Below are 15,515 nucleotides of genomic sequence, written 5' to 3' on the forward strand. Positions count from 1 at the left end.
ATACAAAGCGTCATGTTTTAGGCAAGTACAACACATCACTGAGTACCACTCTTCATATCTTCAAGCATGGTGGTGGCTGCATCATGTTATTTGTTTGCTTGTCATCGGCAAGTATTATGTAGTTTTTTGGGGGGGATAAAAGAAACAGAATAGAGCTAAGCACAGGCAAAATCCTAGAAGAAAACCTTGTTCAGTCTGCTTTCCGACAGACACTGGGAGACAAATTCACTTTTCAGCAGGACAATAATCTAAAACACAAGGCGACAGAAGACGACTTTGAATTTTCCTGAGTGGCCTAGCTACAGTTTTAACATAAATCGGCTTGAAAATCTATGGCAAGACTTGAAAATGGCATAAAGAGACAGAACAGACTAATCAGATGTGTGTGGAAATAGCTAACTAGGTATCACATTAGGTTGCCACTAGATAAGCTGGCTAAACGAACATTAGCTAGATCAACCGGTCAGCCCAGCACATAATCCTCCCACTCCATTGCAGTGTGTGTGTATGTGTGTATGTGTTTATGTATGTGTGTGTGTGTGTGTGTTCCTGTTTTTATGACAAGGCCTATAAGCACATACATGTATAGTGAAACAGTAGGTTTCTGTGCCATATACAGTGGGGCAAAAAAAGTATTTAGTCAGCCACCAATTGTGCAAGTTCTCCCACTTAAAAAGATGAGAGAGGCCTGTAATTTATCATAGGTACACTTCAACTATGACAGACAAAATGAGAAAAGAAAATCCAGAAAATCACATTGTAGAATTTTTAATGAATTTATTTTTAAATTATGGTGGAAAATAAGTATTTGGTCAATAACAAAAGTTTATTTCAATACTTTGTTATATACCCTTTTTTGGCAATGACAGAGGTCAAACGTTTTCTGTAAGTCTTCACAAGGTTTTCACACACTGTTGCTGGTATTTTGGCCCATTCCTCCATGCAGATCTCCTCTAGAGCAGTGATGTTTTGGGGCTGTTGCGGGGCAACACGGACTTTCAACTCCCTCCAAAGATTTCCTATGGGGTTGAGATCTGGAGACTGGCTAGGCCACTCCAGGACCTTAATGTTTCTTACGAAGCCACTCCTTCGTTGCCCGGGCGGTGTGTTTGGGATCATTGTCATGCTGAAAGACCCAGCCACGTTTCATCTTCAATGCCCTTGCTGATGGAAGGAGGTTTTCACTCGATCTCACGATACATGGCCCCATTCATTCTTTCCTTTACACTGATCAGTCGTCCTGGTCCCTTTGCAGAAAAACAGCCCCAAAGCATGATGTTTCCACTCCCATGCTTCACAGTAGGTATGGTGTTCTTTGGATGCAACTCAGCATTCTTTGTCCTCCAAACACGACGAGTTGAGTTTTTACCAAAAAGTTAAGAAGTCCCAATCTTCTTCTGGATCATCCAAATGCTCTCTAGAAAACTTCAAACGGGCCTGGACATGTACTGGCTTAAGCAGGGGGACACGTCTGGCACTGCAAGATTTGAGTCCCTGGCGGCGAAGTGTGTTACTGATGGTAGGCTTTGTTACTTTGGTCCCAGCTCTCTGCAGGTCATTCACTAGGTCCCCCCATGTGGTTCTGGGATTTTTGCTCACCGTTCTTGTGATCATTTTCACCCTACGGGGTGAGATCTTGCGTGGAGCCCCAGATCGAGGGAGATTATCAGTAGTCTTGTATGTCTTCCATTTCCTAATAATTGCTCCCACAGTTGATTTCTTCAAACCAAGCTGCTTACCTATTGCAGATTCAGTCTTCCCAACCTGGTGCAGGTCTACAATTTTGTTTCTGGTGTCCTTTGACAGCTCTTTGGTCTTGGCCATAGTGGAGTTTGGAGTGTGATTGTTCGAGGTTGTGGACAGGTGTCTTTTATACTCATAACAAGTTCAAACAGGTGTCATTAATACAGGTAACGAGTGGAGGACAGAGGAGCCTCATAAAGAGGAAGTTACAGGTCTGTTTGTAGGTGACCAAATACTTATTTTCCACCATAATTTGCAAATAAATTCATAAAAAATCCTACAATGTCATTTTCTGTATTTTTTTCCCTAATTTTGTCTGTCATAGTTGAAGTGTACCTATGATGAAAATTACAGGCCTCTCATCTTTTTAAGTGGGAGAACTTGCACAATTGGTGGCTGACTAAATAATTGGTGGCTGACTAATACTTTTTCTAGCTCCTAGAAATATATATATTTTTATGTGTTTATTTTTTATTTATAGCTTGTAGCAGCACAACCGAGGGTGTTGAGAAGGAGAGGATCGGAAGAGAAGGAGGACGGAGGGTAAATTGTGCCTTGGCAGGAAAAATATGATTGAGTTGACTATGGCAATTGATATCTGCACTGTTTGATTATTTATTGCTTATGTGATTCTTACCTGAATACCTTAATGTTTAATTCCATGCTGAAATCTGATTTGCATACTGGTAACATGATTGATAGTAACATTTCAATATTGATTGATGTTTGACAGATCCTCCTTGGTATTTCATTCCAAGTATAAAATTAAACATCACACTTGATGTAAATCTTTTTAGTATGCATTCACCATCACATGTACTTAATTATATTGTGAAATGTATTTTCATTAACGCTGTTGAAATTGTGAAATCCCTCCGATGTTTCGGGTACCGTTTATGAAACTGAGCCCATTGATAGATATTAAGTCAACTTTGAATAAGAACGTAATAGAAACTGTACAACAGACCTGTGCTGCAGGACATCTGCAAGATGGTGCTGGCATGCTTAAATAATAAATCAATGTCAAATCAATTGCACTAAGCTGTTGTTCTCACAATTTACCATAAGGTGTAAAATGACCAAACTATAACGTCTGTGGTTAAAGGAAGACCAAGGTGCAGCGTGGTAGGCGTTCCTTTTCTTTCATTTGAAATGTTCCACCAAAAACAAACAACTCAACGAGCGTAACGCTAGGAGTACAAACCATGCAACACACAAAGACAAGATCCCACAACAGAAGGTGGGGGAAAAAGGGCTGCCTAAGTATGATCCCCAATCAGAGACAACGATAGACAGCTGCCTCTGATTGGGAACCATACCCGGCCAACAAAGAAATATAAACAGATTTCCCAACCTAGTCAAACCCTGACCTACCAAATAGAGAATTTAAAGGATCCTCTAAGGTCAGGGCGTAACACAAACTAAATTTGTAACTAGTACTTAAGTTATTTTCGGACCGAACACTTTTCAACTCTTGCATGAGTAGTTTCTTAAAAGGGCTACTTTTACTTGAGTAAATTACAAGTAACAGTACTTTTACTTAAGTACAGATTTTCAGTACTCTACCCACCTCTGCCTAAAAGAAATGTTGTATACTGTACTCATCTGCACAACTGGACAGTTTGTGTTTTGGGAACATATATTTTGTGATGTCCCCGCAATGTTTCCACCAGACTGTTCCCACAGCCTAATGAAACATTCTGGGAACCTTTAAAGAACAGACAATGTGTTCTGGGAACGTTATTGCAACATCGGGAAAACATTTTATACAAACATTGTATAATCATGAGCACGATTGGACAGATTTTGTGTTTTGAGAAAATGTTCCAAAAATATTCTTTGAATGTTTTTGGGATGCTATCATTTAGGCCTGGGTGATATACCGCATACCAGGGTATTTCCAAAAAAAGACGGGGGCTGCGGGCTACGCCACTGCTTATAAGTTAAGTATAACTATAGATAATCTAAGATGTGTCAAATAAATTATACTGAACAAAAATATAAACGTAAAAATTAAGAAAAACCCTGGAATGAGTAGGTGTGTCCAAACTTTGACTAGTACCAGGAAAAGCAGCCAACATATGTGGGAACTCCTTCAAGACTGTTGGAAAAGCATTCCAGGTGAAGCTGGTTGAGAGAATGCAAAGAGTGTACAAAGCTGCCATCAAGGCAAAGGGTGGCTACTTTGAAGAATCTCAAATATAAAATATATTTTGATTTGTTTAACACTTTTTTTGGTTACTACATGATTCCATGTGTTATTTCATAGTGTTTGTCTTCACTATTATTCTACAATGTAGAAAATAGTAAAAATAAAGAAAAACCCTGGAATGAGGGTTATATATATATATACATATTATTTTTTATAGCGCCCCCTTGTGTGCACCTCTGGTAATATTGTATACCCTAGTATGGTACAGAAACGGTATGAACTTCTAGATACAGCCCAACCCTATTATCATCCTAATGTTAGGTTTTATCTAACACGAACTTAATGGGAATCTTAGCTAATGTTCTGTGAATGTTCCCGGTTTGCTGGGATGGTACATACAACTCAGTTTATGGTATGTAAGTAAATTTGCTCCCATCTGTTTTCCCAGAGGGGATCCTGTCATACCGCGGTGCGGCGCTGTGATCCTTAGTTCTTTCCATATTAACAGCTTCAATATGGAGGAGCATCCCTTGAAATCAAATATGAGAGGTTTTGGAAACTGGAGATTACTAGATTACTTTAGTCAACACTGGTACTGTTACATAAGGTCCTTGGGGATACTGGTCTTGTCTCTTTTTAATACCATTTGATTTGGTGGGTCTATGTGCTCTTACAGAAGCGTACAGCTTGAATCTGCCACTCTCCATCTCTCCCTTATTGCTGAGCTACTACCCCAACTGTGGAGCCCATCCATCACAGAGGGGTAGAAAAAAATACAACGTGAATAAATATTTCATTAGATTATTCCTATGATTTAATGTGCTTCTGCCTGGCTGGGGTCTACGGCAATATCTCTGGTCCATTTATAAATACATTAACACAATGATCCCCCAACACTAGCTTAATATTGATACTCGGCTGCAACGGAAGGCAGATGGGGGCACCCGTGTTTGTATTGCCTGTCCAGTGTGTTGAATCACTCCTGCCATCACCCATCCTCCTCCTCTCATCAAGTGTGTTTGTGTGTATGTGTTCCGGTCTTCACAGCTATTCATTACCAATTCTTTAATTGCTGGTCGAGGAAATTTTACAACCCCCCCAGAAATCTGTATCTGTATTCAAAGGTGGACTTGCTAAAATGGTCACTCCTATACAATCCTCAGAAAAACACACAGAGAAATACATTCAAAAATGGCTTTGAGGGATTTTCATGTGCGAGTCTGCCAATCATAAAGCTGTCAGCATACGTAAACCAAGAAAAATACAATTGCAACCTTCAGGTAGCCTTCGCACAGAGAAAAACAACAAATATAAAACAGAAAGCCTGTTGTGTGAGTGGAGCCTAATTAAAACCAACGGGAGAAGTTTTCACTGAGTGATAAATCCAACATCAGGAAATACCAATTGGGCGACAATAATTGGCAGGCCATCGACAGTGCAGGCAGAATTAATCATTTGAAGAGGGAGACTAGACTGCATTTTTAATTGGCAAAGGCAGCCACTGTTTAGGGAGACGAGCAGCTGATCACCCAAGAGGCTGAAGCTTCAGACAATGCACATTTGCTAATCCTCTCGAGTCAAGTTATTATGGCCACACATTATTATCACGCTTTACAAACTAATTCCTTGTTTTCCCTGATGGATTACCAGAAGAATCCGTCAAAGGGAGGGAAGGGAGGAGAACACAATAGACAATGTATATAATGACAATCAAAATGACTGAATATGACACAGAACAACAACTACTCAGTATATGTAAGGACCTTTTTGGTTCAAAGAACACAATTTTGCTCGGGAAAGTGTGTGCGTGTGTGTGTGTGTCTGTGTGTCTGTCTGTAATTTTGAGGAATAATTCTACTATTAGATGACATTCATAATCCTTTTAGGTTTATAAAGCATTGACAATAGAATAACCAGTGAAGTGCAGAGGAATAGTACTGGGATGATTTCTTACTGGAAATTGTGTGGACAGGATTACATTTCAAATACATTCATTCAACTAAATCCTGGCTATTTATATTCATGAATAGAAATTGACTTTGATATTAATATTTTGGGACTGACATCTGAAATTGTTTCCTTGAATCTGAGTACTAATCATATTTATTAATGTTTGGAGAACGCGCCATCTGATCTATCAAATTAGTTGTTGAGATAGGTAATTAAGCTTGATATAATTAGCACATAAAGCATAAGATGGTGCTTGTCATGTTTGAGGCAGTATATGTTCACTAACAAGAGTAATCCTTGGTGTTATCTAACTTTTTTTTTTAATCAAAAATCAAATCTATCAATTTACATGTATTAATTTAGGAAGCAATGTTTTACCTTTAGTAATATTTAGTCACGCGTTAGTTTAAGGTAAAATGCCTATGAGACTTCCTTACAATAAAATAACAAAGGTATAACGATAACCAGGGTATGTCAGCCCAAATGCAAAAACCCACAGTAGTGTGAATAAAAGCTCTTACACAACATTTTCAAAAACGTGTTTTAATTTACAGTAGCTAAAGCTGAAGAAAAGTATGATGTAAATGTTGACAAAATATCTAAACGGAAGAGAAAGAGCCTGTACATTGTAAACTACAGACTAGCTGTTGACATTACAAGTTATGTCGATTCATCATTGAATCATCTTTCTGACACACTGAGAAATTGTGCTCATATCTTCCATACGCACGCCACCATTCAGGGCCGACTTCAATTATCACACAACAATTTGTCGAGTACCAAGTACTGCAGTCATTATGCAATGCAGTACAATAACGGTTTACTCCTTACACACAACTAATACTTTTATTATAAGCACAAGTGCACACACACAGAGACGCTAGCTCACACACACACCACTCACATTGGAATGATGGCCATATTTAAGTGCGGACGTAGGGTCCTCTCAAACTATTGACCTCTGACTTTTGATCACCAACCACAGGTGAGACAGACATTAAGCAGAGCATGAGCTGAATGATTACTGGCTATTATTTCACCTCATTAACAGAAAGACATTGGAAGGGACATATTCTAGGAGTGGCTCTTCACTCTTCACTTAACAGCAAATACTGTTGGACATAAGAAATTACAAATGTGATTACAATTTGACCAGCCTTATCTCACCTGTGGATAATGTAAAACATGGGTTTGGGTTGATTGTTGTACACCCATCTGACAAGGTAAAAATATGTTGTTCTGCCCCTGAGCAGGGAAGTTAACCCACTGTTCCCTGGGTGCCGATGACGTGGATGTCGATTAAAGCAGCCCCCCGCACTTCTCACCTCTCTTGTTTTTTGATTAACATCACATAGACTTGTATCTCCTAAACAGGGATATCTCTGACTGTCATTTGGTCACAAAGCAAGCAATTCTGCTATATCCTTTCCTGCTTAAAGTGTTTGGGCCGTCAGGACCATAGACAGCTACGGGGCCTGATTCCCATTGATCGAAATGTCATTTATCACTATCAACTACCATGGTGCAAATTTGAATTTACCTGGATGGAATTACATCTTATTTTAGCCTTATTTGATAATGAATCACAATTGATGTAGCATTGTGTTATTGATTTTTTTGTAGACACAACAATAGGCTAGCCTATTTAAAATATAGCATTATAATGAGTGGTTTTGGATCTTGGTGTCTGGCTGACAGTGGGGAAGTGTGCATTTTGGTTTTACACTAAATCCATGGACGTAGGCTATTGATGTAGAAAGTAGGCTATTGATCTAGGCTAAGAATTAATTACACGTTGGACATATCATGACCAATAGATTTTTTATGGAAAACAGCTTAGGCTAAATTATCACTTGCCCATCAAAGTGTGAATATAATAATACCGTAACAGAATCTTTCGTTTATTGGTGGCTACAGTTTCCATGAAGATGATGCCCTAACACTGACGATGATGAATAGTGCAACGTCTTTCACTATCACAGCCTAATAGACCACCACCATTGTAAAGTTAAATGGCGTCGACGACTTTCCCCGACTGCAATGGAAAATCTCGAATCTTAACATTCTCTTTTTGTTGGTGCGCGAATTTATATCCACTATCACGAACCCTACTTAGCTTCACACTAGCAGCATCACCACTGCTCGTGCGGTATCGAGGTCTGTCATCTTGTGACAGTCCTTCCGTCCATGTTTTGTAACATTTTGGCACCGAATTGATTTGGTTGTGTTGGGATCGTAAAAGATGGGACGGGCTGGGGGGATACTTTAAAAAGGCATCCCTTTTAAGCGCCTCTGGCCCAGTTCTGAGAGAGAGTTATGAAAATACAATTAAATTGAATACATTTCGTGAAATATTAGGCCCACATCGTTAGAAATCTGAAAACATTCAAATAATTAGGATAAGTATGCGTAAAAACAATAGGCTATGAATCAGCGTGAGACCAAAAGAACTATGAAATCTCCCTATGTGCATGCCCATTCATTGCCACGTTAGAATATTTGGGAACATGAGACCACGAGTATTTGTAACGATTATTAAATTGTATTTTGTCATGCATATATGATGCATTCATTCTGACTACAATTCTGAACAATCATTTAGTGAGCTAAACATTGAGTTAGTCAAACATGCATAAAACATTAGGTGCGTAATGCAAAAGACGCCACCCATGCGACAGACATTTGTACAAAATATTCTAATCATACAGCTGTATTAGGCCTCGCAATATGCCGTTTGCTTTGGGGAAGGGGGGCACACGTTACCTTTGTGCATGCCGGTGTATCGGTCCTTCAGAACAGTCAGTTCGTGGATTTTCCCAAACTGTTCAAACAGAGGTTTCAGGTCTTTTTCCTCTAGGTTCCGCGGTATCTGCCCGATAAACAGCTTTATGGCATCTTGGTCTTTCATGTTGCCGCTCTCCGGATGAATTGAAATGGATTCTGACCCGTTCATGGGTTTAGGAAATGTGATCTGAGAGTACTGGTGCTGGTGAGGGATAAGTAGTAGTGGTTGTTGGATCGGTGTTGCCCCAGGTCCAGTGAAAACCAGGCTGGTGTGAGCGGGATGGGGCTGCTGTGGTTGCTGCTGCCTTCTTGTTTCAGTCTGAGTGAATCTGGCCATTCTGAGCTGGGAGCAGACTGGATAATAATGACAACACACACAGAGAGAGAGAGAGAGAGCAAGCACTCAGCTGGAAACCAGGCTCACTTTCTATCCGAAACACAACAAACTCGCACACACATAGTACAGAAGAGAGGGGGGTTGATAGGGGCGATAACCACCGAGCGAAAGCCATATTCGCCGCTCTCGAGCGACACCCGCAGATGTCAGTATGGTAGTGAAACATCGGAGTGCAAATTCTTTGCATTTTCCAACACTTGCCTATAGCGTGCAACTGCAGCGCGCAATTGGGGGCGTTCCTGCATGTGGCCATTCCTGAATCTACAGGAACGCCCCCGAACATCCCATTGGTTCCTTCATGAACACCCTTCAAGCATTACATCTGTTCCTGCATGAACATCCCCCTCTGAAGTACCCCATTGCTTCCTGCATGCTTGTGACACTTTTGAATGTGGGTCAAAGGGGAAATAAATGTATTATCTGAGTTTCTTCGACCCTGCATTCGAAGTCCTCCTTGCTAGATACACCAGTAGACAGTCCTCCAATACCTCCTGCCCTCATCATCATTAATAGAGCTGTGGGAAAACAGTCCCCAACAGGCGAGGTGAAGGACACTGTCAACCAGTCTACCCCGCCTCCCGCTATCACAGCAGGTTGAGGCAACACGTGTGCTAGCTAACAAACTAACTAGCTAGCTTGCTAGTTAGCTAGCACATGGTGTGTTAGCTAACTAGCTAGCTAGGGGCACATGGTGTGTTAGCTAACTAGCTAGTTAGGGCCACTGTGTGCTAGTTAGGCTAGCACACAGAGTATGCACCTTGCACAAAGTGTCCTTCGCTCCTGCCCACGCACTCGTTAACCAAACTGTGGAGAAACATAGCCCAACCGCTGGGGATGAAGGACACTGTCTATCGGTGTCCTGCTAGATAGATAGCTACCGGTGTCGCCCGCTCCTCTTCTTCTGTGGAGTTTATCGTCAATTGGCATCCGCCTCCTGCCTGTCCTAGCTTAAAAATGGACCGATAATAGAAGAATAAAGAGGGGTTCCTGCAGATGCAGGAACACCACGAATTGCAGGCTGCAATTGCACCCTTCTCACACCTGCTTGAAGACCACACACAAATGTGACTTTTGAACATTTAAATCAATGCCATGGCGGAATTTCAATGAATAATAAATACAAAAGGAATGTGAATCATTCCGCTGTCAGTACAGCAGGCCCCAACATTTCCCTATATAATGTCGAACATTTGGGGGACTAGTCCTTTCAGGACTTGAACCCACCTCCTTCCTTTGCTACACTACCCCATTCTTTCAGAAAACACACCATTGCACTTCTCTGTTTCAAGTCCCTCACAAACTTGCTTGCCTTTGATGGCCTCACAGTAGCTCCATCCCACTTGTGACACCTGCGGAGAAAATGTGTGTACAGCATGGTACTGTCCTTTTAATTCCTATTTTAGTCTTCATTTGCTTACATTTAGTTTCTTATAGGCTAGATACTGCTCTACATCTCCAGGGCAAGAACTACAGCAACGTTCAATGCAAACAAACATGTGCCTGTTAAAAATGAAAACTTCCCACTTTTATTTTCATACCATCAATCTTTTATTTTGTCCCTTTACCTGCTCATTGTCTTGATGGTCTTGCATAGTTGATTGCAGTGATACATCCATTGGCTTCTTGCTCCCTCTTCTGGAATATAAAAGGAGTCTACAGTTTTGTGTGTATTACTTCAAGAAACATGTCTGCATTTGCCAAAGATGAAAGGAGTTTAACAAAAAAGTACCCTGACACAAATGGCCATTGAGCCCGTCACTTCATATAGGATTTATTAACTTATCCTCTCCATTTACAAGTGATGTCAACAAATGACATATGTTCTCTGCAACTAAAGCCATGGTTTATATAGCCAACTAATAAATACAACTAAATACAGAATTAAAACACAGAAGAGAGCTATTTTGTAAAGGTAAGGTAAAAACATAGGTCTTTAACTGAAGATACCTACCAGATGTATACTAATTAGAGCTGTTTAACAGTGAATTAAATTAAGTTATATACTGTCAGTGACAAAAGGTTCGCTGCTGTAGAAGGGAATCAATCTGGGCTGTCTTGGCTGCACGTTGGGCACCATAGGGGTTCTAGAACTTCCGGATGGCAGCGTCGATGTCTGTGATGATCTTCTTTAGCTGGTTCTACTGCTTCGGGTTCCACGGCACACTTGTGGGAGACACAGATCAGCCAGGGGAGTGTGTAGGGGTCCACATTGACGTGAAAGGTCAATACAATAACCGCAGGGCAAGGTGCATACTCTGACATTTCTTATTCTAAACCTTGTCTGAGATGTTTGAATAGCCGGCCGCGCAGCACCCTGAAACAAGATCAAAGGTTTCTTATTGATTTCTGTATTTGTACCCGCCACTGTTATTTTGGTTTCATTCAATGCCGTAAGTGGCCGTTTATTGAACTCCAAAGTCATCTATCCGGCCACCTCAATGGGAGTTAGCAAGGACAGGACAGTCAATGAAGAATAGTTTTGGCAGACAGCTGAGCACCTTGGTCTGTTTACATGTGCAGCAGAAAAAACATACATGGCCAACCATCATTCATACTGTATATAGCCTCCTGGATAAGAAGCCTGTGTTGTCACATTGCTACTGCTCTAGCCTTAAACTGCAGGGGTGTTGAGTGGCTATTTTTAAAGGGTGGATGTCCTATTCTGCAAGGGAGGTGAGAGTGAGAACTTCCAGTTCATGCATTTTTATTGACCATTGCCATTAGTGTTTCGCCAGGCTGGACGTCTGAGACAAGAAATCAATAGCGGCCGTACTATTAGTGTGAACTAAAAAGTTACATACAATTTAAAGCACGCTACAGTAGCATTAATGCTGCTTCTTGTTAACCATTGAGTCGGTACAGGGAGGCAACCAAGCTTGATCTCCACAGCCTGGCCTGTAGTGACTGAGGCCCAGAGGGAGCCATGGCAGACAGCTGAGGGAGCCACTTAGCATTCTGCACCGCTCACTCTTACACACACACACACAAACACACACACACACACACACACACACACACACACACACACACACACACACACACACACACACACACACACACACACACACACACACACACACACACACACACACACAAGCCCCAATTACCCAAAACCTACAGCATAATCATACACCACACACACCTCAACTCAGTGATTCTGCTTGCGAGCTAGTAAGAGTTGGGTTGGGAGGATGATAGAGATTGACTTTGTAGAAGATAAGATGAGCACACTGCATTGTTAGGGGATGATTCTTATATGCTCTAGCTGGCATTGCAAAATTCACCAACTGTACATCTGACTAATAAGCGTACAGCGTTTGAGATGTCCCTCAGTGGCTAACTCACCACTGCACTCTAGTTCTGCATTGCAAAACACACTCACTCAACTGGAAGGTGTTGTTCAAGAAAATGAATGTGACACGATGGCATATCGCACCAAAGCCCTTTATGAAGCGCTAGCTTAATGGCCTAGATGTGAAAAGAGCACTGTCTCTGTACTGTAGCCTACCTTTCCTCCCCGGATTCAGGTTGCCAATGTCAGTGGTGTAGAACTCTCTGATATCGATCTGGGCCTTGCCTTCGAAGAGAGACACCCTAACGTACCTCATCTTTCCTATCTGCAGAGGAGAGAGAGGGTTGCATAGAACACTAGAGAACACAACCAATGCTCGAGTGCTGTCTGCTGGTTTTATGCTGCATTAATGACAAGTCGGAAACTTGGAACCTCTGAGTTCAAATGAAAGTTATTTAGTTATTTATGAGTTTCTTCCAAGTCTAATATTTCTGAGTTTTCTAGTTTCTAGTTTCATGTCATGGACCTATAGTAATGTGGCTGTTTGTAAGTCAGTGGCTTTGATTGCCCATTTTAACTGTTAAATAAGCAAAAACCAGTGGGAACTGTGGTATTCAATGAGCAGAATTTCACTGCAAAGGTTTGGTAATCATAACCATTATTATACCTGAAGAAAATACATCTGAGTATGGAGGCCCCCCTCCTCCTCCCGCTGGTTTCTTCCTTATTTTTTTGGTGGGGGCAGCGGTAGAGCCGTTGTCCCCCGTCTTGTGGTTCTTCTGGGCTGGGTGATCTGAGGCTGTGGGCCTCTTGCTCTTTACCTAACCTTACGTAGCGGCATTTCTTTCTTTCTAGTCCTGGCGAGAAAAAAACAACAACTGTCGGGTGAGGTTCTCTTCTGCACTGTTCATCCAATCCAGTAAATGTAGAGTAGGAGTTAAGATGTTGCCTTGTTAACGTTCAAAAGTGGAAGTCTCATGCATCGGGTTTGTTCCCAACCCCACTGTGGGTGCTCTTTTGTTCGGTGACAGGCATACAGGATAGAAACACGTTTTAAAGAGCATCCTTTTTGTAATTCACATTACATAATGTTTGACTAAGTTTCAATAAGATGCTAAAACTAGTGAAATACAATCAGTATCAATGTACAGTTGAACTGAAATGAATGGTTTGTGAAAGTGGAATTGAAGACACTTCACAGGGCAAACACATTAATTAGTATTGAGAGATAAGGAATAGAGATGGCATACGTTTTTGCCCTCCTCCTTTTCACTGCTGCCATCTGAACTGCAGTTACCCGACTCACGGAATGATGAGTTTCTGTCAGAAATAAATCAAATGGGAAACAGAACACGTTTATTTGAAATATACAAGATGAACAGCAGTAAACGAAGTGTGGTATTATTCATTTAACAGCTTTCGTACTTGTATCAGCTAAGTAGACCTAGGTCATCAAGGTTGGAATGAAGTCCTTTAAACTGTACTCAGTAGCACGAGCGCATCAAACTCTCACTCACTTTCTTTGGGAAATGGAATGAGAGCTGTGCATCATTAGCAAACCTACCTTTTCAATTGCTGAATGAATAACTGTAGGCCACGAGGTTGACTGGCACTCTCCATTCATTGCTGCGTTTCTATTAATATCCTTATATGCAGTTTAATGATCTGAGTTGCATTTCTCAGTCAATTAGATTTTATGAAGTTTGCATTTATGTTCAAAGTTGCAAGGATGCTAGGGTAATGAAGTTAAGAACGGACCATACCTTAACTTACAGTAGCTTGTTTTAAATGTCGCAGATGGAGTTATGGATACATTTACCCATGATATTGTTTTTCTGTTTGAACCCTATCCCAAACCTTAATCCTTAATGTAACCAATCGGAATTAATGCCCGAACTGTTAACCAATCGGAATTAATGCCTGAATTTAACCATAGAGTTGTTTCTGTTTTAAAACCCTATCCCAAACCTTAACCCAGTAAGAACTAATGACTTAACCATAGAGTTGTTTCTGTTTTAAAACCCTATCCCAAACCGTAACCCAGTAAGAACTAATGACTTAACCATAGAGTTGTTTCTGTTTTAAAACCCTATCCCAAACCTTAACCCAGTAAGAACTAATGACTTAACCATAGAGTTGTTTCTGTTTTAAAACCCTATCCCAAACCTTAACCCAGTAAGAACTAATGCATTAACCATAGAGTTGTTTCTGTGAGCATAAATTGTCTGTTAGCAGCACACTGACGTCGGTTTCACAAATTAGCATATTGGTCTAGGTAGACTATAAATTGAATGTCTAGCCTGAAGAGTGTTTCAATCATAGTGGGAGTAAAGCCAATTGTCCACAAGCTGCTTTGCATTTCTGTCTCAGCTGCATCTTGAGGATATCACTCAAAAGTGAAGGAGTTTTGCACAATGAGAATGTGCATAAAAATCGCAGAATTCTTGGTTACCACATGATTCCATACATGTTATTTCATAGTTTTGATGTCTTCACTATTATTGTACAATGTAGAAAATAGTACAAATAAAGAAGAACCCAGATTTATCTCTGCTGCAGAGGATAAGTTCATTAAAGTTAACTGCACCTCCGATTGCAGCCCAAATAAATGCTTCACAGAGTTCAAGTAACAGACACATCTCAACATCAACTGTTCAGAGGAGACTGCGTGAATCAAGCCTTCATGGTCTAATTTCTGCAAAGAAACCACTACTAAAGGACACCAATAAGAAGAAGAGACTTGCTTCGTCCAAGAAACCCGAGCAATGGACATTAAACCGGTGAAAATCTGGTCTGGAGTCCAAATTGGAGATTTTTGGTTCCAACCGCTGTGAACGGATGATCTCTGTGCTTCTACACCTGCATTGCTTGCTGTTTGGGGTTTTAGGCTGGGTTTCTGTACAGCACTTTGAGATATCAGCTGATGTACGAAGGGCATTATAAATACATTTGATTTGATCTCTGCATATGTGGTTCCCACCGTGAAGCATGGATGAGTTAATGTATGGTGTGGGGGGGGTCTTTTCTGGTCAGTGATTTATTTAGAATTCAAGGCACACTTAACCAGCATGGCTACCACAGCATTCTGCAGCGATACGCCATCCCATCTGGTTTGTGCTTAGTGGGACTATCATTTGTTTTTCAATAGGACAATGACCAAACACACCTCCAGGCTGTGTAAGGGCTATTTGACTAAG

General features: G+C 40.9%; 1 protein-coding gene across 4 annotated transcripts in view; it reads right to left on the reverse strand.

Annotated features, from left to right (window-relative positions):
• LOC139409159 (CUGBP Elav-like family member 5) overlaps positions 1-8,966 on the reverse strand; it is a 251,431-nt gene extending 242,465 nt beyond the window's left edge. For all 4 annotated transcript variants that reach the window (XM_071153936.1, XM_071153935.1, XM_071153934.1 and 1 more), the window contains exon 1: positions 8,609-8,966. In XM_071153936.1, the coding sequence (XP_071010037.1) occupies positions 8,609-8,966 (358 nt within the window). The remainder of the gene's footprint in view (positions 1-8,608) is intronic.
• Between the last annotated feature and the right edge of the window lie 6,549 nt (positions 8,967-15,515).

This window comes from Oncorhynchus clarkii, chromosome 5 (assembly GCF_045791955.1).
Source record: "Oncorhynchus clarkii lewisi isolate Uvic-CL-2024 chromosome 5, UVic_Ocla_1.0, whole genome shotgun sequence".
In the NCBI taxonomy this organism is placed as follows: Eukaryota; Metazoa; Chordata; class Actinopteri; order Salmoniformes; family Salmonidae; genus Oncorhynchus; species Oncorhynchus clarkii.